Raw genomic sequence first — 25,673 nt, 5'->3', positions numbered from 1 at the left:
GGAAAGAACAGCGAGATTATCGCAACATTCTTCACATAATCATACTGTGCTTATATTCTTCAGATAATCATACTGTGCCGCACGGGGTAGCCGTGCTGTCTGAGGCGTCACGGTTCGCGCGGCTCACCCCGTCGGAGGTTCGAGTCCTCCCTCGGGCATGGGTGTGTGTGTTGTCCTTAGCGTAAGTTAGTTTAAGTTAGATTAAGTAGTGCGTAAGCCTAGGGACCGATGACCTCAGCACTTTGGTCCCACAGTCCTTACCATCTAATTCCAATTTTTTAATCACACACACACACAAATGCGCGCGCGTGCTTGTAAATGTCACTTTTTCGATGGATATCCTGATTGGTGTAGAAATAATTTCACGGAATACGTTACATCCTGCCAACTAAAAATACGCCTGATAGGACAGAGAGGTCGAAACCGAGTGATGAAACTGCACAACATAATTAAAGGATCACTTTTTCGAAATCCCGTAATTGTCTCCCATTGCGGCGCAGAAATATGAAATCTAGCTCAAAAGCGCCTGCAACGTTCCTCTCCGACGGTGCAAAAGCGTGGTGACCTGTGACGTCACCCTCAGGTTCAGCGACGCTTCAAATAGCCGAACAGCAAGGTGTCGACACATGTGAAAAAAAAGGCCAGGTCTCAGAAGTTCATGCGAAGTGTTAGGTGGGTCAGTGATGTCAAATTGGCACCAAATTTCACCACAATTCTGCCCAACGCCCCCGTGGACGCGTCACACTATGGGAAGGTCGGCACACCCCTTCTTAAACACATTTCACCCCTTCTTTCAACGCCTCTGCGATGGAGGTCAGAACCACGACTTTCTACATTGAAATTACGCGGTTTCCATATGGGTGGCCGAGAGAACATTTCAAGCACGCCGCCGCTAAGTATCCAAAAGCATAACCTAGACTCTAGAGGGTGGCATAAAGGGCCTCAATGGAACCACTCCTTCCCTTGTGGCGTTGATTCCCACACATTTCGCCTTCGAAAACGACAGCTCGGCGAGCGGTAACAGGAAGACGTTCTTGGCAACCTTTGACACTGCTGAAACCCCCTGGGCGATTCAACCCCTCTCTAAGGACGTCTTGTGCCTGTAATCCCACTGTGCGTGTTCGCACCCCTTTGGAGTGTTAGCGCGGCCGCAGTTTTTGCTCTGGTGTGTAGGGTGGAACCACTAGAGCCCGTTGAAAATTGTTGTGTACGTAGTTCCGCATTGTCAGCGCGTACACAACTTTCCCACTAGAGCGCGACCCGCTAAGCACAACAGCGCAGGCGCAGCACTCGTCCATCTCCGCACTACGAGATGGCGCTGCCATAGACACGGACCAAATTCTGCTTCCGCCGATCCGCGTATTAATATGTAACGCAGCTAATGAGATTGCTGCTAACGTAGAACCGTTTCTCCTCACGGATCACACTCGCGCAGTGGTACATGAACGCGCGAGGTATTATAACGAGTGTACAGACCTCCGAATAGTCAGTCTAAACCAGTCTGCATTTGTCTGTACCAGTCTATAGTCAAGTTTCAGTCTGCTCCTAATAAGATTACCATATTCCTGTACATAGCCATGAAGATAAATGTATAGACACTTTTGTCAAGTATCAGAGATATATGTGAGAATAAGATTAACGTACCAATACCTAAGGAATTTCAGATTGTCAATTGTAAATAGCATCCAGAACCAAGTTAAGTAATTTTTATGCTTGTTATTATTTTAATAAATGTGTGTGAAAATTAATCAAGTTCTGTTTAAAGTTGGTCACCGTCAATCTGCTACTCTAAGCGTGCAAGTGGCATTTCTATCGTCTGACCTAACGGCGGAAGATAAACACGCCACGATAAGACCACGAGACATATTATTGACACTCGCCTACTTCGTTAGAGCGACAAGACAAATAATCTGATGGTGTGTGTACTGAAGGTCTTACAGTACGCTCATCACAAAAATCATTCGACGATATTTGAACGTCATCCGAATCAGCAAAGGGTGTTTACGCTTTTTCAGCCCACCTGTGGCGTGATCATAAGGGGTGTGCAACAATGACAGATGCAAGATTAAAACGGCGAAGGGTCCCTTAATGATCGCTCAGCTCGGCAACACCCTTCGTGCTACCTGCACAGCTTTCTTGAGCACTTTTTTAATCTACCTATACAGGGATTCCTAGGCGCTGGTGTGACAGGCAGCGATTTCGACACCCCTGAGCTGAACGGCTCTACGTCGCTGAACTAGCGTCTTCTGGCCGCATGCGAAATCTAAGTATACTAAAAGCAGTATATTAGTTTTGCTACTTGGGCAGAAAAATAAATGAACTGAAATATAAAGGATATAAAATTCAGACTGGCGACAGCGAGAAAAGCTTTTCTCAAAAAAATCATTAACATCAGTGCAACGTGGGGTGCTACAGAAGAATGCTGAAGATTAGTTGGACAGACAGTTTAACTAATGAGGAGGTAATTAATCGAACTGGGGAGAGAAGAAATTTTGGCCCAACTTCACTAAAGGAGGGTTCGGTCGACAGCGTACATCCTGACGCATGAAGGAATCAGTCGGGAAGTGTAGGGGATTGGGGGGGGGGGGAGAGGGGGAGTGGATTGTAGAGCAAGACCAAGGCTTAAATAGAGAGCGCAGGTTCAAACGGATGTTGGTTGGATGTAGTAGTTAAGCAGAGGTGAAGAGGCTTTCACAGGATAAATACACTCCTGGAAATGGAAAAAAGAACACATTGACACCGGTGTGTCAGACCCACCATACTTGCTCCGGACACTGCGAGAGGGCTGTACAAGCAATGATCACACGCACGGCACAGCGGACACACCAGCAACCGCGGTGTTGGCCGTCGAATGGCGCTAGCTGCGCAGCATTTGCGCATCGCCGCCGTCAGTGTCAGCCAGTTTGCCGTGGCATACGGAGCTCCATCGCAGTCTTTAACACTGGTAGCATGCCGCGACAGCGTGGACGTGAACCGTATGTGCAGTTGACGGACTTTGAGCAAGGGCGTATAGTGGGCATGCGGGAGGCCGGGTGGACGTACCGCCGAATTGCTCAACACGTGGGGCGTGAGGTCTCCACAGTACATCGATGTTGTCGCCAGTGGTCGGCGGAAGGTGCACGTGCCCGACGACCTGGGACCGGACCGCAGCGACGCACGGATGCACGCCAAGACCGTAGGATCCTACGCAGTGCCGTAGGGGACCGCACCGCCACTTCCCAGCAAATTAGGGACACTGTTGCTCCTGGGGTATCGGCGAGGACCATTCGCAACCGTCTCCATGAAGCTGGGCTACGGTCCCGCACACCGTTAGGCCGTCTTCCGCTCACGCCCCAACATCGTGCAGCCCGCCTCCAGTGGTGTCGCGACAGGCGTGAATGGAGGGACGAATGGAGACGTGTCGTCTTCAGCGATGAGAGTCGCTGCCTTGGTGCCAATGATGGTCGTATGCGTGTTTGTCGCCGTGCAGGTGTGCGCCGCAATCAGGACTGCATACTACCGAGGCACACAGGGCCAATACCCGGCATCATGGTGTGGGGAGCGATCTCCTACACTGGCCGTACACCACTGGTGATCGTCGAGGGGACACTGAATAGTGCACGGTACATCCAAACCGTCATCGAACCCATCGTTCTACCATTCCTAGACCGGCAAGGGAACTTCCTATTCCAACAGGACAATGCACGTCCGCATGTATCCCGTGCCACCCAACGTGCTCTAGAAGGTGTAAGTCAACTACCCTGGTCAGCAAGATCTCCGGATCTGTCCCCCATTGAGCATGTTTGGGACTGGATGAATCGTCTCACGCGGTCTGCACGTCCAGCACGAACGCTGGTCCAACTGAGGCGCCAGGTGGAAATGGCATGGCAAGCCGTTCCACAGGACTACATCCAGCATCTCTACGATCGTCTCCATGGGAGAATAGCAGCCTGCATTGCTGCGAAAGGTGGATATACACTGTACTAGTGCCGACATTGTGCATGCTCTGTTGCCTGTGTCTATGTGCCTGTGGTTCTGTCAGTGTGATCATGTGATGTATGACCCCAGGAATGTGTCAATAAAGTTTCCCCTTCCTGGGACAATGAATTCACGGTGTTCTTATTTCAATTTCCAGGAGTGTAAGTGTGGAGAGCTGCATCAAAACAGTCTTCGTATTGAAGACACGACAGGTTACTGCCCTTCATTTCGAACAAAGTAGCATAATAGTTAAAAACAATGGACTAGCATTCTGAAGAGTAGGTTTCAAATACCTGTTCCGCCATCCAGATATAGGTTTTCTGGTTTTATTAAATATATTTCGCAGTTCCTGTGAAAAGAAATTTTTTGGTCGGAAGCGAATGTGGCTCTTTGGAGCTTCTCCTTAATGTTCATTCCAGCTAAAAGCAAAATTCGGGCTGGACCGTTTTCTTACTGTAACACTTTATCACAACTCCACCTAAAACAGATGCACTGTCAAGTTGATACACTCAACAATCAATACCAAAACTAGTCTTCAACAGGTAGCAGTAACTGGGAAGCAGGCAAGTCCTTGTAGCCCACTTCTGCTACAGTGCCAAGTACAGACACGAGAGGCGAAAGCCCTCCCACAAAAACGGGATCGTACTCAATTTCCCCGTCTCCAGCCTCCACTCTACAAGTCTATATGTTTTACAGTCTGTTGATACCGCTCCCTGGGCGTTTGCTAAAGCGAGGCTTTTCTGCCGGAAAGCAAGTGATATACTGTGGCCGGCCTTTGTGACCGAGCGGTTCTAGGCGCATCAGTCTGGAAGCGCGCTGCTGCTACGGTCGCAGGTTCGAACCCTGCCTGAGGCATGAGTGTGTGTGATGTCCTTAGGTTGGTTAGGTTTAAGTAGTTCTAAGTCTAGGGGACTGATGACCTCAGATGTTAAGTCCCATAGTGCTCAGAGCCATTTGAACCATTTGATATACTGTGGTTCATCGGATCACGAAAGTCTTTGCACAATTTCATCGTTATGTGATGAAACTCCATACATCAGGTGAGGCGGCGCCTAGCATTTTTCAGTATGATGTGTAGATTATAGACAATTACTCGCTGACAAGAACTACATTTTCGTGCCTCATGTGGAACTTCCGGCATTTCGGCAGAATGTGGAACTTTCGGGAAAGGATTACGATGGATTATTGACGATTTCTTAGAAAACCGCTTATCAATACTCGATGGTATTTGAAAGTTAAATTGGGACACCCAGAACAGGATCCGTTCTCGCCCCATCTCATATCGAATATATTGTCTTTTACTCTCCAGCTTATAAAAGAGTGTCCAATGCTCTTTTCTCATCAAAATTTTGTTCACAAAAATCGTTTCAGATGGACGACTGAGATAAACTAATCGCTACCTTCAAACGCATTAATTGTCGCACTATTTTTGTTTCCATTTCATTAAAAACAATACTGTACGCAGAAGGTAGGTTCAGAAGGTCACATCCCGCCCACGCCATGGTTATTACATACGGAACCTAGCTCACTTCATCCCTGTTTTAGAAACTGTTCCGACATTCGCCTGAAATAATTTAGGAAAACCACGGGAATCCTGCATCAGAATGGTTGGGTAGGGATTTGGAAAAGGAAAAAGATCAGTATTAGACGTCTACAAACATTAGAGGTATACTAATTTAGGTGGCGTTTCCCGGTTTTCCCATTTAAAACATGACTGTCTATTAAACCCTGTCGGGACACGTAAAAATCCTAATTACATCAGCATGGATAATATTTTACATTATAAAGTCTCGTTCTTTCCGTTTTTAGGTCGAAGAGAGTTACTGTGGCAAACCTGCACGCAAAAGCCACTACATCAAACTTAATTCCATTCAATAGCTTGTCAAAGTCGATCAAAACACCTGGTTGTTGTTTTGTTACCGTGCATTTACAGTTTGTGAAGTATTTTGACAAGTGAACTGACGGAGCAAATGTACTTCTCTTTTCGAAAAAGAAGCAAAACGTGGAAACTGAAAACAAAGTTTAAAGACGAATTATGAAGGGCTTACTCATGGCTTAACAGAGGTAAAGATGATTATAATGCTCACTGTGCTGCGTGTTGCTCATATGATACAATGTCTCACCGAGATGAAAATAACTTTAAAAAAATCCCTTAAAAATAAAAAAAAATGGCGCTGAGCACTAAGGGACTTAACATCTGAGGTCATCAGTCCCACAGAATATATTACGTTTTTCACTGACACTAAGTGGGTTGTGTACATCTTTCTAGTCTGCCAATAAAATTCGTTTTACATTTATTAGTCATGAGTTCCTTTATATTCATTAATCTTATAATTTAACTTCAAGTATTTACACAATTTACATCATGTATATATAAAGACAGCACTATTGATTACTATAACTCTTGTTATAAACCATATGGAGATTCAATTTATATGAAATGACAAGGGTTTTGAGTATCTTCTTTTGCTTGTGCCTTTGTCCCACAGTTTTCGCAGGGTCACCATTGTTACAATCGGATTTGGCACAGTTAATTTGAAGGGGTGGTCAAATGCTCTTCCTGCTGCCACCCCATACCTCCCAGAACGGAATCAGTGTACCCCAACAGTCTGCGTCTAGTGTAAACTGTGAAATAGTGTGAACATGGTGCAAATGTCTGTGAAGCGTGTAACTGAGGCGAGATGTGAGGAACAACCTGGTATTCACCAAGTGGGATGTGGATAACCGCCTAAAAACCACATCCAGGCTGGCCAGCACACTGGCCCACGTCGTTAATCCGTCTGGCGGATTCGATCTGGGGCCGGGCGCCTACCCGAGTCCAGGAAGCAGCGCATTAGCGCTCTCGGCTAAACAGGCGGGTGGACAAGGGTTTTGAGTATAATTGTATAATATATTTGATTGAACAGTTAAATTAAAATGTCCTATCAACATTACGGTAGGTACGTATGCCATTCTATTTAGAAGTTAAAAACTTTAATAATGTGTATAATTGTTTCATAAATAACTCTAAATCATAAGAGGGAACCCACCGTATTACGACTATGAACTTCCTATCAATTCTACTTCTGTACCACAAGCTGCAAAATGCCAGGGTATATTTTGCATTACTTCTTAACATAAATGGCAACTCGGGCTTCCACTTCAACTTTCAGAGTAGTTCGTGGTCCCCGCATAACAGTAAATTCTGTTGTAAATTTCTTGCTCGTAGTGGGCGTAGCGAAACGAAGCACAACCACTCTCGATAAAGAGATAAAAAAAGTCGCAGCCATATTGCCACACACCGCAGCTAACTAGCCAGGCAGCCGTACTGCGTGCACGAATCGCATGCGAGCCATCAGATTGCCTGGGATTTCCATGCGACCAGCGATCAGCAACTGATCGCTGCCATTTGCCAACACACGTGCGACGTCCGAAGCGATCTGTCGCCCACGCGCCGATCTGTCGCTCGTGTGTGGGTCCATTTAGTCGAGGATCACTCCCCATCAAGATATACTGGGTGATCAAAAAGTCAGTATAAATTTGAACACTGAATAAATCACGGAATAATGTAGATAGAGAGGTACAAATTGACACACATGCTTGGAATGACATGTGGTTTTATTAGAACCGAAAAAATACAGACGTTCAAAAAATGTCCGACAGGTGGTGCTTCATCTGATCAGAATAGTAATAATTAGCATAACAAGGTAAGACAAAGCAAAGAGCAATATGTCCACCATCATTCCTCAACAATAGCTGTAGTCGAGGAATAATGTTGTGAACAGCACTGTAAAGCATGTCCGCAGTTATGGTGAGGCATTGGCGTCGGATGTTGTCTTTCAGCATCCCTAGAGATGTCGGTCGATCACGATACACTTGCGGACTGAGGTCTGGGGACCTGGGAGGCCAAGCATGACGAAAGTGGCGGCTGAGCACACGATCATCACCAAACGACGCGCGCAAGAGATCTTTCACGCGTCTAGCAGTATGGGGTGGAGCGCCATCCTGCATAAACATTGTACGTTCCAGCAGGTGTTTATCAGTCAGGCTGGGGATGATGCGATTCTGTAACATATCGGCGTACGTCTCACCCGTCACGGTAGCAGTTTTGCTGTCCAGCGCCATCTGTCGGACGTTTTGTGAACTTTGATTTTCTTTTTTTTTGTTCTAATAAAACCCCATGTCATTCCAAGCATGTGTGTCAATTTATACCTCTCTATCTACATTATTCCGTGGTTTATTAAGTTTTCAAATTTATACTGACTTTTTAAGCACCCTGTACATCACTCTTGCTCTCCCATTTTCAAAAATAATAAAACACTTATCGTAATTCACTAATACGGCGAAGGTTAAAAAAATAAAAGAAAACAGCGACAAAAATGGAAAAATACGTGATCTTACCTGTTGGGCGGTAGATGCTTATCCGGTATAGAAGCTCGAGGCGTGGACTTGGGTGTGGGGATGAAGGACTGCACAGCAGCCGAGGGGCTGGTAGACCGGGAACTGCTGCTGGACACGGGCTTAGTCGCACCTGTGCAAACAGCACGTTAATAAGGCTCACAGCCTTAGCGACAACTGTGGCCTAACACAACTATAACACATCTGACAAACAGTGTGATTAGAAATATTTGATGTGGCTACACTAATGTAACGTATTTATGTTTTTTGACATTATATTACGTAGTTCTGCAGTCATACAGATGAACTCAGCGTTTTATTTACTAGCACAGCTGCGCTCTACTAAAACTATAGTTCGATAGTTCTGGTACAATACCTAAATAACGTAGTACGACTTCTCTTTTATTGTCAGTTTGTTTTGCACACAATCAGAACCGCATATCGTTCAGTGTTAGTCCTTTGAGTATTTTACACTGATAAGTCAAAACATTATGAGCACTGCCCATCGTGACGTTGGATGCCGCCTGGTGGAGTTTCGCGCACGCGATGCAGTGACAAAGGTATGCAAGCGCAGCAGACACGGACGGGGGATCACCCTAGCGAAGATATGGGCTGCAAATGGGGAAATCCATTGAGATAAGGGACTTTGAGAAAGGGCAGATTATCATTACGCACGTCCCGTGGAAGCGTGTCTCGTAAACGTCGAAGCCGGTTGAATGTGGACGTGCTACTATAGTGAGCACCTACGGAAAGGGGTAGAAGGACAGTGAAACTATCACTAGGCGCTAAATTGTTGGGCGTCGACGACTCTTCGCAGAACGTGGTGCTCGGAGGCTTGTTTGCTCTGGTTTTTTAAGTCCCGTGCTTCTTGACAGAGCGTAGAAGAACGATGCGGGAGACCCGCACCGCCTTACTAGGTGGACGTGGTTTGTCGTTGCCTTCTTCCGACCGTAATGGGGATAAATGACGGTGATGAAGGCGCCACAACAACACCCAGTCACCTCGGGGCAGGTGAAAAGCCCTGACCCCGCCGGGAATCGAACCCGGAAAACCGTGCTGGGGAAGCGAGAACGCTACCGCGAGACCACGAGCGGCGGAATTTGTTCTTGGATAGATGGTGATCTGTGGCATCTCTGCCGGAAGAGCACAATGCTGGTGCACGCACTAGTGTTTCAGGGCACACCGTTCATCGTACATTGATGAACATGGGAGTTCCACAGCCGGCCGAAGTAGCCGTGCGGTTAAAGGCGCTGCAGTCTGGAACCGCAAGACCGCTACGGTCGCAGGTTCGAATCCTGCCTCGGGCATGGATGTTTGTGATGTCCTTAGGTTAGTTAGGTTTAACTAGTTCTAAGTTCTAGGGGACTAATGACCTCAGCAGTTGAGTCTCATAGTGCTCAGAGCCATTTGAACCATTTTTCCATTTTTTTTTTTTTTTTTTTTTTTTTTTGGAGTTCCACACAGACCCTCCCTATATGTTTAAGTGGTGAGCTAACGACATCGTCAGTTACGATTGCAGTAGGCACTGGATCATCGGGCTTCGACCGTCGATCAACGGAAGCTTGTCGACTCTTCCGCTGAATCGCATTTTTCCTACACTAGGTCGATGGTCGTCTCCACATAAGCCGTCCCCAAGGTGAACGGCGGCTCGAAACGTGCAGCGCGCCACGGACGCGGGCTGGTGGGAGACATGCTCCTGCCCTTTCGTGGGACCTGTGGTAGTAACCGAAGACACGCTGACAGCTGCTAACCACCTGCATCCCTCCATGCTTGATGTCTTCCCCAATGGCGATGTCATCTTTCAGCAGTATAATTGTCCGTGTCTCGGAGCCAGACCGTGGTTTAAAGAACATTATAGTGAACTAAAGATGATGTCTCTGCGAGCAAATTCACCTTCTGTAAATCCTTTCGGACCCATCTGAGTCGCTATCGGGCGCCATCACTGCGTACGCAAATCAGCGGCCCATTATTTACGCGATTACATGACCTGTGCGTAGATATTTCGTGCCACGTACCTCCTCAGACGTACCAACAAACTGTCGGATCCCTGATACACAGCATCAGTTCTTTCCAAAGGCGGACAAAGAAGCTCTTAAGCAGTTGATCATAATGTTTTAGCTCATCAGTGTATTTCCTTACAAAATGTAAATTGCATTTTATAACTAATAAAAATTTGTTTATCGCATAATTTCTGCGCTTTTATGTAACCAAAGCAGTTACTTTTGATGCAAGCGCAGTTTACATGCACAAAAAAATGAATGAATATAATTATTGTTATTTTTTACTCAGTAGAACGTTCTTCTTTATAATCAAAGGCAAGAATTTCCTGTTATTACTGAGAAGTGCGGAAGTTGTTTATGATCAACAGAAACATGTTTTGTATAAGCTCGAAGAAATATTGAAGCGATGTTTGATTTTTTTGTTTTTTGTTTTGCGTTTTTTTTAAATTTTACCTTTTTTTGAGAAAATTGGTTTCCTGGTGCTATATAATAAATCTGTATTACTTTTTTATTTTTACTACAATATCGCTATGTTTTACATTGCAAATCAACAATTTTCGAATAAAACCAGACTTAAAAAGTGATAGTTTTAATTTTTGTATAAATACCTTTTATTTTTAAGTAACAGACAGGAGGATAACTACATAGACCTAAAATGTTCCGTACGTTATGTGGCCCTTTATGTACCCTCACTCAGTTTCTAAGCGGTTCATCGCTGCTGCTTTTTAGGGGAACCTAGTAAGAGACTGATCGCATAGGCAGACAAAGCTATCGAAATGAGGTGACCCCCGATAGGTATTCAACACACCTAAATGTTCAGATAACGCTGTTACGGTCTTAACTGAACAAAGCTGCTTGCAAAACTATCGTAGTCTACTCTGACTTACGATAGCCTACGGTAGTTTTACGATTCTGCTTACTAGTATTCAGTGTGACCATCTTTGCAAGCTGTCGATAACGATCTATCTTTCACATGCACCTACATAAAAACATTACTTTCCCAGCATGTCCAAATACATGTTTCCAGTAATGATCTGTGTCATACAGAAAAAAGATGTGTAAAATGTAAACTGTGAAATTGTTCAGAATACGTTAACTGTTAATGAGTCACGAAGATGGTGCATAACAGTGCAGAATCCTCTGTGCGCAGATTCACACATAGCGTCTGTTCACTGCACCATTCTGTAAAATGTTGCCTCGTTATTAAAGACAATTTTTTTACGTAAGCTTTCTGTGTCTGTAGATATCTTTACTGGGTACTACGGTCTGGTGGAAGAAGTTTTTAAGTTTTCTGATACGGTTGTCACGATCGGCAATATTGTATACAAAACACCCAACAGCACAGGAATACTCATGTTTGATCACATTTGCGTAAGTCGATGCGTGTTCACAAAGTAAAGATTCCTATTCTCCCAAACACATATTACCATGGCTGCAAAATAAACTTCTGATTTGCAGTAGTGTTGGTAATTCGCAAACATTTATGTGTAATTTTGTGTCTTTTTTTTTAAGTTAAGGCCAATGGCCTTGCCGCAGTGGTAACACCGGTTCCTGTCAGATCACCGAAGTTAAGCGCTGTCGGGCTGGGCTAACACTCGAGTGGGTGACCATCTGGTCTGGCGAGCGCTGTTGGCAAGCGGGGTCTCACCGTGTTAGCCCTTGTGAGGCAAAGTGAGGAGCTACTTGATAGAGAAGTAGCGGCTCCAGTCACGAAAACTGACATCGGCCGGAAGTGGTGTGCTGACTCATGCCCCACATGCAGTGACGCCTACCGGCAGAGGACGACACGGCGGTCGGTCACTACCTTTGGGCCTTCCGAGGCCTGTTCGGTCGGAACTTGTTTCTTTTTTTTTTTTAAAGTTAAAAAGAAAAGATGAAAAATAAAATAAAATCAGTACATCAGTTATTATTAATGGCAATAAATGAATTTCTGATATTTGTATGCCGGCCGCGAAAGCTTCAATTCTATTAGTAAATTGATTATTTATTCTATTTACAGGTGTAAGATAATTCTGATGAACAGTATCAGTTTTAGCCTCTATGGAATAACAACACACCTAGAAGGAATACAGTAAACGCAGAGGTAGCCCACTGTTTGACCAGAAATGTGCAAATATTTAGGCTGTTAAAATTTATATTTATGCAGGTTGATTTTAAGGTTAACAAGTTATATGTAAGATCCTTCGCCGCATTCGGCTGGGTCATCATGGGAATAGTAATCGTGAAACTGAGCAGCAGGAATCTTTAGAAAGAACTGTCATTAACTCTCTACCTGGCCTGAAGTACTGGTGTTTTTTTGGGCAAAAATTCGTGTATTTTCTCACGTAGTCCCATTTTGGGTTTATATATTTCGTCCAGCGTTTTCCAAGCCTCTCTTTCAAGTGAGGTTATGGTGGAACTAAAAATGACTACCCATTCATCTGACTCAAATTGTTTTTCTGCAGAAAGCTTCGTTGGATGTAGGAATACGTGATAGTCAATGGGTGCCCAAAATGGTTAATAGGTTGGATGTTCAACAGTTTATACTGCCAATCCTTCAGTTTTGAGAATGCCAAACACCTCTATAGACAAAGAGCTCGGTACTGATGAAACATGATTTACTTTTTGTGCTGAGTGATCGACACCTTTGGAAATGTGTGGGCGCCAATATTTTTCAGTATGCCTGAAAGTTTTGTAGGAAACTACGCCCAAGTGTTTCCGGGTGAAACCCGGTTTAGGCAAACCTAAAAGAACGACATAATATTGTATTTCACATTTCCTGGAATGTATTGGGAACTTCAGGAAACGGGCTCAGCTTCTTAACTTCAAATGCGCAGTGGGTGCAAAATTAAAATTGTTGAATATAGCTCTCGAAACTTCATTTTGTCGGCAAAATCGTTTGGTATATTGCGCCGATTCGATGACATCATCAAAGCAATATCCGTGGATTTTATATGTTGAATAACGCTAAGGGAAAGAAACAGAAAATTTTTAGGGTAATTGATTTGCTGAATAACATATTTGTAATGTTGTAAAAAGAAAAAATCTTTATTTTTAAAATAATTAATTTAATGTTGTTTAAACTGTTAATAATGCTGTTGTTCATACATTATTACAAGATAAGGTATTCGACAGTTTCTGGTCGTTTTCCACCCTCCTAGGCACAGTCGCATCCCGTTTTCGTGTACTTTTGAGTACCCGAAGTATGCCTGGACTTTGCTGGGAGAAATATACTTCCAGGACTTGGTCATAATTTAATTTTGTTTTGCGTTTATACACTGTACTTCGATGTACCACAGCAAACAAAAACAACCAAGTCGAGTTAAAAAACGGGCCTCCCCTCCCAATGTACCGCCCAGGAAAAAGAGTTATTTAAAATGCGAGTGGCAATCGAAGAGCAGTTTGCTCATTCAGTGAGAAAAACAAGCAAATCTATTTTCAGTAATGATTTCCAAACAAGTGGACTATTTCCAATATCACTATTTCGGTAAAAAGAAATGTTAAGCACATTTGTTATTCCACAAATTTTCTGTTTCTTTCTTTAAGTGTTATTCAACTTGTCAACGCCAGGAATATAATATCAGACAGATGTAACATATAAAAAAACGTTTCAAACAAATACTACTTCGGTCATGTGACAACACTGAGCATAAATGTAATGTGCTTCCATCCTATATGAAATTATCAAATTGATCTCGCTCCCTCAGTTCCACGCACCATTCATTTCATGCTTAATGATTTGCCGCAAACGGATTTTACCTGAAAAAGCTCGGACGTAACATTTCCGAGAAAACGGGCTTTGCGCAGTGGGTATGGTACTCTCAGCACATCTACTTCACCAGTGCAGATCACTTCGAAATACGCCATGCGCCGTGCAATGTAGTCGCCGCATCTGAGAGCTGGTCATAATGTGACCTGACTACGTACAGAATGCAATGCAGTTGTCTGTTCCATTAATCTAGAACAGAGATTATAACTGCTTAAATTACGATTGTCACTTAACTGTTTTATTATTGTCACAATTTTTTATTCGCTTATCTAGCTGTTGTTTTATTAAGGTATATGACTACTGTTTGTAAGCAGCCATACGAAACAATAATTATGCCCTTTCAAAAGAGTTAGCGGAACACGTTGTCAAGGGTCTGGTATGTTACCCTTGTTTCTCTACACTCGGTGTAGCAGAAGTATTATTGCATACTGAAGAGCCATGTAATATTCAATCTACTGGCTTACCGCTGCAGCTCAGCATTGAATGAGTAGCGATTTTTCTGTGCGTCGTAGTAGAGAGCAGTTGACATTTGTCTGAAGCTCGTACGATTTCATGCCTCGACGACATCGAAATCGAAAGGGCAGTCATGAGGACTCAGGAAGTCTGGCCCAGTCGTCGTATTTCGACAGGTCTCCGTATCATCCATCAGTTTCGGAATCGCTACAGTGAGACAGGCTAGGGAGGCAGTTAGGAAGATCGGCGTTCAATATCCCGTCGACGACGATGTCATTAGAGACAGAGCGCCTGTCCGGAATGTGGAAGGAAACCGGCCTTGTCCTCTTCAAAGGAAACATTTCAGCATTTGCTCAAAGCCATTTCGGCAAACCATGGAAAATCTATATCTGGATGACCGGAGTTTGATTTGAACCACCATTCTCTCGAAAGCGAGTCTAGTGTCTTAACCTCGCTCAGTGAGACAGGGGAGGGTCGGACACGGCTTCGAAGCATTACAGATCCGCATAATGGGCGATAATTGGCATTAGTGCGTCGTACAGTCACTGCCAATACGCGACAACAACAACTCGGAATAGCAACTCGAACGACAGTGTAGGATCAGCCTGTAATCAATAGTTTACGAGACATGAACTCCCTGAACTTCGTGTCCGATTAGCTCTAATCAATTATTCAAAATGACAGTCACAACCGCATTATTTATTTTGTCGCCAACCGGTTTCAACCCGCGATGGGGTCATCTTCAGGGCAGTTTACTCTGTAAAGTTAATAATATTAGTAAGTAATCATGTACGTAATCTACAAGCAATTAGTCAACGTTACATAAATAAACAGATTTTTATACCCATTTGGTCGCTTGCTGGAGTCGTCACCCTGCCTGTGCACGGTTGGTAACTATGCATGGTTCGCTCTCTGCATGAGCTTAAATAACGGCCAACAACACGTGGGCAGACGGTAACACCCTCCACGGTGACCAACGGTAGTTACATACTTAAGCAAGAAGCACAACCCCATCGCGGGTTGAAACCGGTTGGCGACAAAATAAATAATGCGATTGTGACTGTCATTTTGAATAATTGATTATAAGTAAACCAATTGCTGCTATCTTCACGCAACTATGTTGTCTAAAAATGCGGCAGTACTACAAGGTTCACCTTCCGTGCGCCCGTAACTCTTTCGGTTGGCAAACTCGCTATACTTGACTTACTAACAGAGTGGTCAAGATTTTCCTCCACTCGAGATGATGGACGTGTGCGTGTAAGGAGACGCCGAGGTGAGCAGTGCAAACCGAATGTTGTCTAAATCGGCAGATTCAGTGATGGGTTGGGTGGCATCAGTATTAACGACTCTATGAAGGTGGTTGTCTTACTGCCATGGTGCACTTCGAGTAGATCATGATGGACCATTACGCTGGGCGCGATACTGGCCCTAAATTCCGTCTCATGAACGATAATGCCACGTCGCATGTAGAGGGAACCGCCAGGAATGTCTTGCAGAGGCTGGAAATTCAAGAGATGAGTCCCTACCTCATTCACAACAGATACATATTCTGCTTGTTGCGCAACAGACTCTCCAAGAACTCTCAGAGGCTCTCCGCAGTGAACGGGAATGGATACGCATACTGTCATCACCTTAGGTTCATGCGGAGCGTGACATATCTTTGTCAGGCTGAGCAAGGAGGGCATGCGAGATACTGGAGGTCACGAACTCTGATTAAATCAAACTGTCCCCAACTAACTTCCGATACTGTTTAGACCAGGGCTTCCCAACCTTTTCAGCTGGCGGACCCCTTCTACAGTCGAAAATCCATGGCGAACCCCTAGTCAGTCAAGAGCACAGTAACTTTAAATTTCAGAGCGAAACCCATGGGAACTGAAAGCTTCTTAATGCTAGTGCCACGTTCCCAATGACCCCCTCCCCCCTCCCTGAAGTATCAATAGTCTTTGGAGCTTCTTGTGATTGTTCTTCCTTTGGTCGTCCTCCTTCCTCCTTCATTTCAACTGGAAACTTCCCTTGTTGTGAAGGCGATGGAGAAACCGCACCGTTCTTCAATGATGCCGACTTCCACCGCGGATCCATGTTAGAAGTAATAAACTGGTCAAAAATCGACTTATGAAGTAGATAGTGCACTGACAAAGCAAGTTTAACATTTAACGATGCCTGGGGCCGCATACGTGCCATTGAGCGCTGTGATTGGTCGACAAAGCTCGCTCCGCGCATGCGTAAAAGGTTTCAGCGCATCTAGCGCCGTCAGCCGGGGCACAAACGACCCCCGAATTGTTGCGAAACAGTCAATCAGAGAAGCCGCATTCTCCGGCATTAAACTGTGTATGCGTTCTCACTTAGGAACCGAAAAGGCTGCATGGGAATACGACCTGAAGTAAAAGTACACGTTTTTCACACGAAAAGAAAATAGTGATGAATTTGATTTTCACATTTTTATTCAATAGTTTTACTCATTATTTTACACGATTTGGTGAAAGGTGGCCACGCACCCCCTAGAAAGAGCCGTCGGACTCCTAAGGGGTCCGCGGACCACATGTTGGGAAGCCCTGGTTTAGATTAAATGCATATATTCGGCACACTTAAAAACTTTTTTTTCAGCAGTATAGTTCATATTACTGGCATGCATGTAAAAGTTAGAGATGTGGAAGGGAAGAGAGAACAGAGATAAAAATAAATAAACTGACCGGCGTTGTGCACGGTGGCCGGTGAGGGAGCAGCTCGGCGGCCTGGTGTGGGGATGCTGCTTTGACCTGGCCCCGCATGCGCCTGCGCACCCTGCGCTTGGGCTTGCGCATGCGCGTGGGCCTGCTGCTGCTGCTGCTGCTGCTTGCTGAATGGGGCCGGCAGCCTGCTAACATCACATGAGAGCCGTGCGCAACTCAGTTAGTACTGCACCATGGATCCTCTCTCTCTCTCTCTCTCTCTCTCTCTCTCTCTCTCTCTCTCATACACACCAAAGACAAAATAAATATATGTATCCAAACTTAACCCTTTATTTGGTAAATGGTGAAAATGAAAACAAAAAAATTTTTCAATGCTTATATTTATTTATTATGCTTAAAGAAATACAATTCATTCAGTTTTAGAAATTTTTGACAAAAATTATGAAAATTATGAAATGTTGGTTACAAGCAACATTGCCAGCAGTAGACCACATTTATACATATTATAGAAAAAACGTGTTTGCCAATAACCTTAAGCAAAAGGTTTCCTGTACGTGAATAATTTAATTTATAAACACATTTATGCATTCCTGCTGTTTAACAGAACTGTTTCATATTCCCTTCTAGTTCTTCTTGCAATGGAATTTTTGGAAACAGTTCCTCTTTGGAACGAAGCACAATACTAGATTGCATTTTGAACACATGACTGTAGAAAATCCAGATGGACAATAACGACAACGACCTTTGGGACCGTATACATGCCAATGCTCCATATTATCAAATCGGACATTGTAACAGTCGGAGCTGTTGGCTTCCTCCTCTTCTTTTGTGGTGGTGTTATGTCTATTGAGGGCCTTCCTACTTTCCTTTTCCCTGAAAACATCAAACCATTGGCAATATCTGCCCTGAATGACTTCAGTGAGGTCTTCTTGTCCAGAGATTCTCTTCGAAATACCAGCCAGGCATTTACAACACTCAGATCTAGCATAAATCCAAACAGTCTCATGTACCGGCACCTAGTTTTTATTGGTACTCTGTAGAGCTCTATCAGCATACCAGCAAAATCAATTCCTCCCATAGGCTTGTTTTACTGACGTACAGTACTGGGACAGGGTACATCAATTCTTCTTTTTTCATTGCTGTCTCATCATTTTACTGTTGAGAGTGGTTGGACACCACAAAATGAGCTTGCAAGTGTCACGATTTTATTGTTTTGAATATCCGCCGTAAGAATATGTAATATACTAATGGCACATGTCCCAACTATGGGCAATGTTGCTCACAGGCAACATAAAAGATTTATACTATTTACGTAATTCAAAACAATATCTGATTGAAATATTTCTGCTGTAAACTCACCTCTGGGTATTTCTTGAAGAAACTCTGCTAAGATCACTGCCAATTTATTGAAATCCACTCTTTCAGAACCAAAATAAGACACCCCTGTTGCTCACACGAGGAGATCTCTGTAACACCACTGCACAAACTGCCATCTCGTGTGGAAAATCTTGAACTATTACAACAACTGGCATTCGCAGTTTGTAAAGGAACGTTGCCTGGAGGCAACAATGCCAGTAAAAGGCACTGGGAAGTGTTTGTTGTCCTATAAGGCCAACGTAAATTTGATGTTGCTTGAGAGCAACACTGCCTAATAAAGGGTTAAGAAAAAGCTCACTTACGACTACCGTCGAGTCGCTGAAAGAAGCATTTGATTGTGTGAACCATCACATTATGTTAGAGAAATTACAATTCTATGGTATAAATGGAACAGCATATGAGTGGTTTAAGTCACATCTACAGAACAGGAAGCAAAAAGTCTCTTTATATGCCTCAAGTAATTCAAAGGAGTTTGCCACTTCATCTAACTGGGGTGAAATTACATTAGGTGTTCCACAAGGTTCGATAATGGGTCCTCTCCTGTTCTTGATATACGTGAATGACCTCCCTTCTTATGTGAAACAAGATGCTGAACTGACACTGTTTGCTAACGATACAAGCATAATTATTAATACAGTAAAAGAAAGTCCGATAGAAAATGATACAAATAAGGTCTTTGGAAAGGTTATTAATTGGTTTTCTGCGAATGGGCTTGCTCTGAACTTTGAAAAAACACAGTACATCCAATTTTCTGCTGCAAAAAGTGTAATTCCTTCAATAAACATAACACTCCAAAAGAAGTCAGTAGCCAGGATAGAGCAAACTAAGTTTTTGGGTGTACATATAGATGAGAATCTTAATTGGAAAATTCATGTTTTGGATCTCCTAAAGTGACTAGGTTCTGCAACTTTTGCAATCAGAATAATTGCCAATTTTGAGGATGTAGAAATTAGTAAGCTAACATACTTTGCATACTTCCACTCTCTGATGCTATACGGAATAATATTCTGGGGCAACTCAACACTTAGGCAAAAGGTATTCACTGCTCAAAAGAAAGTAGTTATAATAATGTGTGGGGTTCATAGTCGCACATCTTGTAGGCATCTGTTTAAAAAAATAGGAATTCTTACAACTGCTTCACAGTACATTTACTCAGTAATGAAATTTTTTCTCAAGAACATAGACCAGTTTAAAATCAACAGCGACATTCGTGATTACAACACCAGAAAAAAGAAAGACCTACACTATCCTTTACTTAACCTATCTTTGGCACAGAAAGGGGTAAAATATGCTTCTATAAAACTTTTTGATAGATTACCAGATGAAATAAAATGTCTAACAGTCAGCAGTAACAGTTTCAAAAATAAATTGAAATCATACCTCCTTGAGAACTCCTTCTACACCTGTCTCTCTCTCTAACGTAAGATGTGTGTGAAATCTTACGGGAGCCGGCCGCGGTGGTCTAGCGGTTCTGGCGCTGCAGTCCGGAACCGCGGGACTGCTACGGTCGCAGATTCGAATCCTGCCTCGGGCATGGGTGTGTGTGATGTCCATAGGTTAGTTAGGTTTAAGTAGTTCTAAGTTCTAGGGGACTTATGACCTAAGATGTTGAGTCCCATAGTGTTCAGAGCCATTTGAACCATTTTTTTTGAAATCTTACGGGACTTACCTGCTAAGGTCATCAGTCCCTAAGCTTACACACTACTGAACCTAAATCATCCTAAGGACAAACACACACACCCATGCCCGAGGGAGGACTCGAATCTCCGGCAGGACCAGCCGCCCAGTCCATGACTGCAGCGCCATAGACCACTCAGCTAATCCCGCGTATTAACGTGTATTTGTTGTATAGATGAATTCTTGAATATGAGTAAATAAATCTGATGATATAATATATGCATTTTGTGCCATTTAAGGGAATGGGATAGATAATAGAAATATTTAGGTATAACACTTTAATGCAAACAAAAGAAAAAAGAAAAAGAAAAAAAAACTTGTTTCCTGTGCGCATTTCTTGTCCATTTGACACGTTCCACATCATAACGGTTTTTCCGTGCTATTGATCAATGGAACACGTAACTAACTAACTAGCTACCTGACACATGTGCCCGCATCTCGTGGTCGTGCGGTAGCGTTCTCGCTTCCCACGCCCGGGTTCCCGGGTTCGATTCCCGGCGGGGTCAGGGATTTTCTCTGCCTCGTGATGGCTGGGTGTTGTGTGCTGTCCTTAGGTTAGTTAGGTTTAAGTAGTTCTAAGTTCTAGGGGACTGATGACCATAGATGTTAAGTCCCATAGTGCTCAGAGCCATTTGAACCATTTGACACATGCAGCGGGCTGGGCGCAGTAGCTCAGCGCGCCTGCTGCAAACAGTCACGCTACGTGATTTTGTAAACGTCTCTGAAGCAATGCCTCAGTGTTGCCGGAGCTCTATAGACGGCTACTGTTTTCGTCCGGAACCGTTGGAACTTCGTAGCTGAAAGCTGGCAACAGCGTTGCCAACTGTCAGGGAGCTACTTAACGCCGACTCAACTACAGGGATGTGCTCGAATTGTTCGGAGAGTTGACATCACAACTCGGAAAATCTCGGCCTTTGTTCGCAACTACTGTTATTACTGTCTCCATGGTGTGGAGATTATATTAATTATTCCATTAATTTATTACGCATTTTAATCATAAAAATAACCACGAAACACGTACTGTAGTATCTTATGGAGTTCAGCTAATATGTAAAAACAGCCTTCAATAAACAAATAATTAGTCACGATTTTGTCTTGTCTTACATTTTTAGCTTGTCCTGCTATCTAGTGACGTCTGTTGGTATTATCTTCACAACGGGTCTGGCCACTGTTATTTATTCTCTCGACCTCAGTTACAATCAGTTTAATAAGATTTACTTCATTTACTGTTCATTCGATTCCCAACTAATTTCTTTCATTGTTTCATCTGAATGTGACCATCTTGTTTTAAAGCTGATTAAAAACTAGTAACTTTTTTACTAATGTGTGAACAGGAATCGAAATGTTCATTTGCAACTGACTTGGTAAATTATTATAGTCTCCAATAACCAAATAAAACATTCTATTTGATCTAATAATATTTTTGAATGACAATACTTTCGCCCTTGACTATTACCTTGACACAAAAAGCACCATAAATGTTTATATAGTGTATCCATAAATACCGTATGAGAACTCTTATTGTAAATTAGTTCAAATACAACAGGAGTTTGCACCATGGTAGGATTTATTACAATTTTCACCTGTGTTGCAAGAAACTCTCAAAAGCTTGTTCTCGTGACAATTTTTTAGATTCTGGTGATAGTTTGCTCGCGCGCCGCTCTAATCAAACGTCACGTAATTATTCGAGAAGCACTAGGTCCTGCATCGAATAGGGCTGTTGATCAAATATCGATATATCAATATTTCCTACAAAAATATCGACAGCCCGGGTTCCCGGGTTCGATTCCCGGCGGGGTCAGGGATTTTCTCTGCCTCGTGATGACTGGGTGTTGTGTGCTGTCCTTAGGTTAGTTAGGTTTAAGTAGTTCTAAGTTCTAGAGGACTGATGACCATAGATGTTAAGTCCCATAGTGCTCAGAGCCATTTGAACCATTTTTATCGACATATTTTGGCATTACATTTTCTCCGATATATCGATACATCGGTATAAAATGGCCGATATTATCATTATATATTATATTTTTTGGCAATTTTCGGTAAATATTTGAAACTGTACTTTTGAAATTGTGGTAGAACGTAATTTTACTTTCACTGTGTGAGGGAGTTCAAAATGGTTCAAATGGCTCTGATCACTATGGGACTTAACATCTGAGGTCATCAGTCCCTTAGAACTTAGAACTACTCAAACCTAACTAACCTAAGGACATCACAAACATCCATGCCCGAGGTAGGATTCGAACCTGCGACCTCAGCGGTTGCGCGGTTCCAGGCTGAAGCGCCTAGAACCGCTCGACCACACCGGCCGGCTGTGAGGGAGTCTCATTACTTTTTGCGCTTTCATCACGTACAGCGTTTCTCTTTGACTGTGTGAAGCAAGTATAGGTGGCACAAAAGAAAAAGTCCGATCGCACTGGTGGGAGGCTGTGTGAATGGAATAACATTTCCAGTGTGAAGGAATAGCACACCAGTTGCGTTAAAAAACAATTTTTAACGCAACTAATGTGCTATTTCTTCACATCCGCATTCTTCAAAAACAGTTGCTGAAAATGATGAACAGATATCTAAATGACAAGATTGGCCTTTGCGGCGGGTGAGGGGAAATGCTGACGCAATCGGCGCTCGGCGCTTTCTTTAGGGCACAAAGAGTACGGAAAACACATGCAGAGAGATGAGGATGTGTAAGGCATTCCCAGAGAAACTTCTATAGCGCAGTCGAAACAACCTTGGCAAGATGCGGGCTGGTCCATATAAAGAACACATTAGAAAATGCACCACATCACTTCTAAACAATGTGTTTCACGAATAATGCGAAATGCATTTTTAAGGCTCACTATGCGAGCAAGTGTCTCAAATAGTACCATTACAATATCGGAAACTTATAGCGCACATTATAGGCAACTTCGCCATTTTCTCTTAGCCAGTTTCCTAGAAACGAACCCCAATTAATACAGATTCACCACTGTCTGAAAACTAAGATTATTTCATCTACATTCACCTGTAAATTAAACATTGTGTTGTTAATCATCTTGTAACAGTAATTGTCTTCGCCACGTACACAAAAATTTACATGAAAACTAGAACAAATCGAAGGATGTCTTCAGACGTTCTGTTTCTGAACACACAAGAAGCACGTAATTCACGACAGCCTCACTGAATGTCCGTTACTGCAATACGTACGAATTTTTTTAGGAGTGGTACAAATTAAGATTCGATACAATACAGGCAACTCCCTAACCTGTACTGTTAATACATAGTCATTTCATAGCGCATGTGTAAAAGCCAATACCTTATTTTCTGCGAAAAGTTCTTGCATAAATAGCGTTTATTTGGTTCATTTCCTTATAACACGTTATACACACATGACAGTGTGAGCGTAGTATAAGAACAGTTTGAAAGGAAGCATCAGAGGCCGTGTGGCGCAGAGCAGGTACGCTGCTTTAATTACATGAGGGAGAGGAGGGGTATTTTTAGTTCCAGAGCTGTATCTTACCAAGTCCACAGGCGGGAATCACAGCTGAAGCTTGTTTGTGGACTTTTCACCGTGTTCCTCTACCGAAGCAGCCAGTAACAACGACCGTGTTACTAAAAATAACGACAAATAACGACATGTCCGTATACAGGCCAAATGGGAACCAAAAATTCTTTCACTTCCGTACTTGATTTTAATCCTGTAACTTTATAACATGGCGCGAAATCAAATTTGCATTACATGATGCAGATCTCGTGACTCCTAAAAACATGAAAAAATTTCAGTTGTGCCATCATCATTTTCGTTGAACGCATTTCTTTCAATCGGTCATTGAATGACAAGAGCTAAAATAGAGACGCTAGAAAAATATACAATATTGTGTTTATAAACACTGAAAACACCACTGTATTCCATATATAGCGTGGTAGTAGAAAGGAACTTACCGTACCTCTCTATTCTAAGAGGTGAAAGTTCCTTTTCTGTGTTGGTTTCGTAGCATTGAAGTCATCACTACCAAATTTGTTATCAGATTTTTAATCAACTGACGGCGAATTTGCACCAGTCTCAAGGAAAAGACCCCTTCAAGTTTTAGTCAGCAAACCGCCGCCAGTAAGATAATAAGCTGTGCATCGTTCAACATGGCTTTCTCTAGACGTAAGGAAAAGTATATTACCTCGTCAAATGTATCCAAGTTAATCGTCTGATGTATGAAACATATCGCACTGTGGTAGATGGCCTGAAAGCGACATCAGTGGCAAAAAATCCTCGAATATACGGTCGCGGATCAGGGTTCGGTTTTGGGAGTTGGGTCACAGTTTGTTAGTGTCTCTGTCTCCCCCTCTCAAATATAATTTGCACTCATCCCGACAGATGTGTACGGGCTTAATAAACTACCACTAAAATGTATTAAATGTTTAATATAGTATAATAATAAACTGCACAATTACCATAAATATATATCATATTTGATGTAATAATAGTAAAATGATTGCAGCAGTTTGTTTACATAAGGGAATAGTACGTTGCTTTAACATAACGTCCAAGAACCGATGTTCAGAAAAATATAGACTTTGAAAAGCAGACGTCTAAGAATTTGACAGGTACATGTGCCATACAATTAATTTAAGAACTGTAATAGCAACAGACTATCACAGCTTTGGTAACGCTATAATTTACACAATATAAAATCGATATGTGCAGTCACAATTTTCAGTGTTCACTAATTACTGCAGTTGTGAACAACGGTCTATAAATTAAGCCTGTACGAGCGTATAAACGTGAGAAATGTTTCTCTCAGACAATTCCTCCTATATCTGGGAGTAGGTTTTTTTGTCTTTCTGTTTCGGTTTTACGTTACTCAGTATCCTTTGGCTTTCCATTTCTAGCTTTCTAGCTTCGGAAACATTTTAGAGGCTTACTTTCCATGCTACTTTATTCTCTGAAAGTTAATTATGAAATATGGAAATTTATTGATTGGCGACTCCATAGAGTGCACAACGACCATATACGTGAAATTAGAAGGAAGGTCAGCGTTGGCCGTAATTTTGCTGGTTTATTGACAGCAAAATCGATTTTCAATCACATAGTGATCATCTTCAGTGCTGTGGTGTACAAATTAAACTCATGGGCACTGGTGTCAAGTTATCATCAGTAACCAAAGCTATGTAACGATCACAATTATTGTGATCCTTACATAGCTTTGGTTACTGATGGTAACTTGACACCAGTGCCTATGAGTTTAATTTGTACACTACAGCACTGAAAATGATCACTACGTGATTGAAAATCGATTTTGCTGTCAATAAACCAGCAAAATTACGGCCAACGCTGACCTTCCTTCTAAAATGGAAATTGATTTACAAGGTGTATTCAAAAAGTAAAGGGAATTTTGTAATTTCGCTTGTTGTTTTAGTCCGCTTCGCGCGCTTTGTTCGTTCTTGTGT

General features: G+C 42.9%; 1 protein-coding gene across 4 annotated transcripts in view; it reads right to left on the bottom strand.

Moving 5' to 3' along the window:
- Positions 1–25,673, bottom strand: part of LOC126183309 (protein sickie-like) — a 701,479-nt gene that overhangs the window by 227,973 nt on the left and 447,833 nt on the right. For 3 of the 4 annotated variants that reach the window (XM_049925155.1, XM_049925156.1, XM_049925157.1), the window contains exons 3-4: positions 17,226–17,392; positions 8,338–8,467 (exon numbers count right to left, since the gene is read on the bottom strand). In XM_049925155.1, coding sequence (XP_049781112.1) covers positions 8,338–8,467; positions 17,226–17,392 — 297 coding nt within the window. The remainder of the gene's footprint in view (positions 1–8,337; positions 8,468–17,225; positions 17,393–25,673) is intronic. The other variant, XM_049925154.1, reaches the window with a different exon arrangement.

Source organism: Schistocerca cancellata, chromosome 4, assembly GCF_023864275.1.
Source record: "Schistocerca cancellata isolate TAMUIC-IGC-003103 chromosome 4, iqSchCanc2.1, whole genome shotgun sequence".
In the NCBI taxonomy this organism is placed as follows: domain Eukaryota; kingdom Metazoa; phylum Arthropoda; class Insecta; order Orthoptera; family Acrididae; genus Schistocerca; species Schistocerca cancellata.
This window is presented reverse-complemented; position numbering and strand designations above follow the sequence as displayed.